Source organism: Rhinopithecus bieti, unplaced genomic scaffold (assembly GCF_001698545.2).
Source record: "Rhinopithecus bieti isolate Rb0 unplaced genomic scaffold, ASM169854v2 scaffold_19482, whole genome shotgun sequence".
In the NCBI taxonomy this organism is placed as follows: Eukaryota; Metazoa; Chordata; class Mammalia; order Primates; family Cercopithecidae; genus Rhinopithecus; species Rhinopithecus bieti.
In genome coordinates this window covers 1,767,833-1,769,498 of record NW_016809768.1, presented here as the reverse complement: position 1 = coordinate 1,769,498, position 1,666 = coordinate 1,767,833, and the positions used below count along the sequence as shown (strand labels likewise).

At 49.6% G+C, this 1,666-nt stretch overlaps 1 protein-coding gene across 1 annotated transcript in view; it reads right to left on the bottom strand.

Annotated features, from left to right (window-relative positions):
• Positions 1-510: 510 nt before the first annotated feature.
• The window catches only part of ASB18 (ankyrin repeat and SOCS box containing 18), a 70,120-nt gene continuing 68,964 nt past the window's right edge, over positions 511-1,666 (bottom strand). The window contains exons 7-8 of the mRNA XM_017890281.1: positions 1,251-1,308; positions 511-1,127 (exon numbers count right to left, since the gene is read on the bottom strand). Coding sequence (XP_017745770.1) covers positions 927-1,127; positions 1,251-1,308 — 259 coding nt within the window. The 3' untranslated portion in view covers positions 511-926. The remainder of the gene's footprint in view (positions 1,128-1,250; positions 1,309-1,666) is intronic.

The following is a 1,666-nucleotide window of genomic DNA, read 5'->3' as shown; positions in this document are numbered from 1 at the left end:
GGGTGGGTGTGGGGTGTGTGAGTACCCTGCAATGGAACAGCACCCTGTCCAGGCCTGGTTCCTGCCCTGCACACTGAGTTGCTGGGGTGGGCTCTCGCCACCCATGACCCTGAACTAGAATAAGCATGTTAGAATATGAATGAATGAATGAATACAAATTATTGTAAAGTAAAAATTCATAAGGCATACAATAATCATCCAAATGCATGACAATAAATGACGCAGTATGAGAGGGCCTAGCAAGCCTGCCACATTGGTGACTGTTCTGAACTTCGTGTGGCAGGAGGTGCTCCTGACAAGGTTCGTTTTGCAAACATTTATTCCTTGATCTAACCCACCAGCAGGACAACCACCATCACTTACTGATTCACTAAAAATTGGGCACATAATTATCTTACTTGTTATTAATCTCTTAAGGGTATGCGTAGCTTGCATTTATTTCAATGTTTACTATTAGAACTGTATTGGTCTTTATTTAGAAGTGTGGCAATCTTTTTGTGACCAGAAATATGCTGTAGGAACGTTACTCTTGTTTATATCAATTAACCTTGGGAAAACTGGCTTTGTTATACATCATTTCGCTTAAAGCTGGTTCCCAAAACCTATCGAAGACCTTAAGCGAGGACTCACTGTACCTTTTGGCTTAACTGTTGTTGAAAGGTACTTTCCGAGACCAGGTGCTGTGATAGTCACGATTTCTCTGGATTTTCACAAGCGACCCTGAGAGGCAGATAGGGCTTTTGTTGCCAATTCCATTTCGAGGTGAACCTGCAGCTTGGCAAGGTCTGTGCTTCACCCGGTCCCACCGAGAGCAAGTGGGAAGGGAACTGCCATCACCTCCATCTTCACCAGGGTGCTCTCCTCAACATGGCCTCCACGGAAGGGCAGCGAGGAGAACGACAGCATTGGTTGCAGTGTTCTGTGTTTCAGTGCAAGACACCCCGTGGCTCCAAAAGTACATAATTCTGCAGGGGCTTTGGCAAGGGTAACAGGGGGATGAGGTCAAAGCATCTTTTGCCAAACAGTCTGCGAAGGGCACAGCGGCAAAGATGCTGCAGGCAGCGCGGGGTATGGGCCAAGGCAAAGAGGGACTGGTAGAATGGCTTGTGCATCTGCAAGGGAAGGCAGGCGGATTAGAAGTCTGGGCACGTGGAACCGACATACGTTTTCTTCCTAGCTAGACCACGGATGGGACAAGCGGGCTTTTCCATGGCTAGGTGACCCCTGATAAGCGCACTGGAGAGACTCACCACTTTGTGGGAACCACCCTCTACCCGGGGGCTCGTGTGCTCTCCCACAGCACAGTTCCTGCCAAGGGAGAGGGGATTCTGACTGGGGTGACTTCAGATGCTCCAGGTGGTCTCCCCGAATTCCGTTTTGCTCTATCCTCTTTGCACAGCAGCCCTGCAGTTCCAGGGTGGCCCTGTTCATCTCCCCCAGTCATGACCAGCTCTTCCCTTTTGCCAGGGAGGGGCTCAGGAGCGAGTGCGTGGCATTGGTCTAGTCGTCAGTCATGCACACATGACTCAAGTCAGTGAAACAGAAAAAACAAACACAACTCTTCTCACTCTCTCTCTTTTTTTTTTGAGATGGAGTCTTGCTCTGTCGCCCAGGCTGGAGTGCAGTGGCTGGATCTCAGCTCACTGCAAGCTCCGCCTCCCGGGTT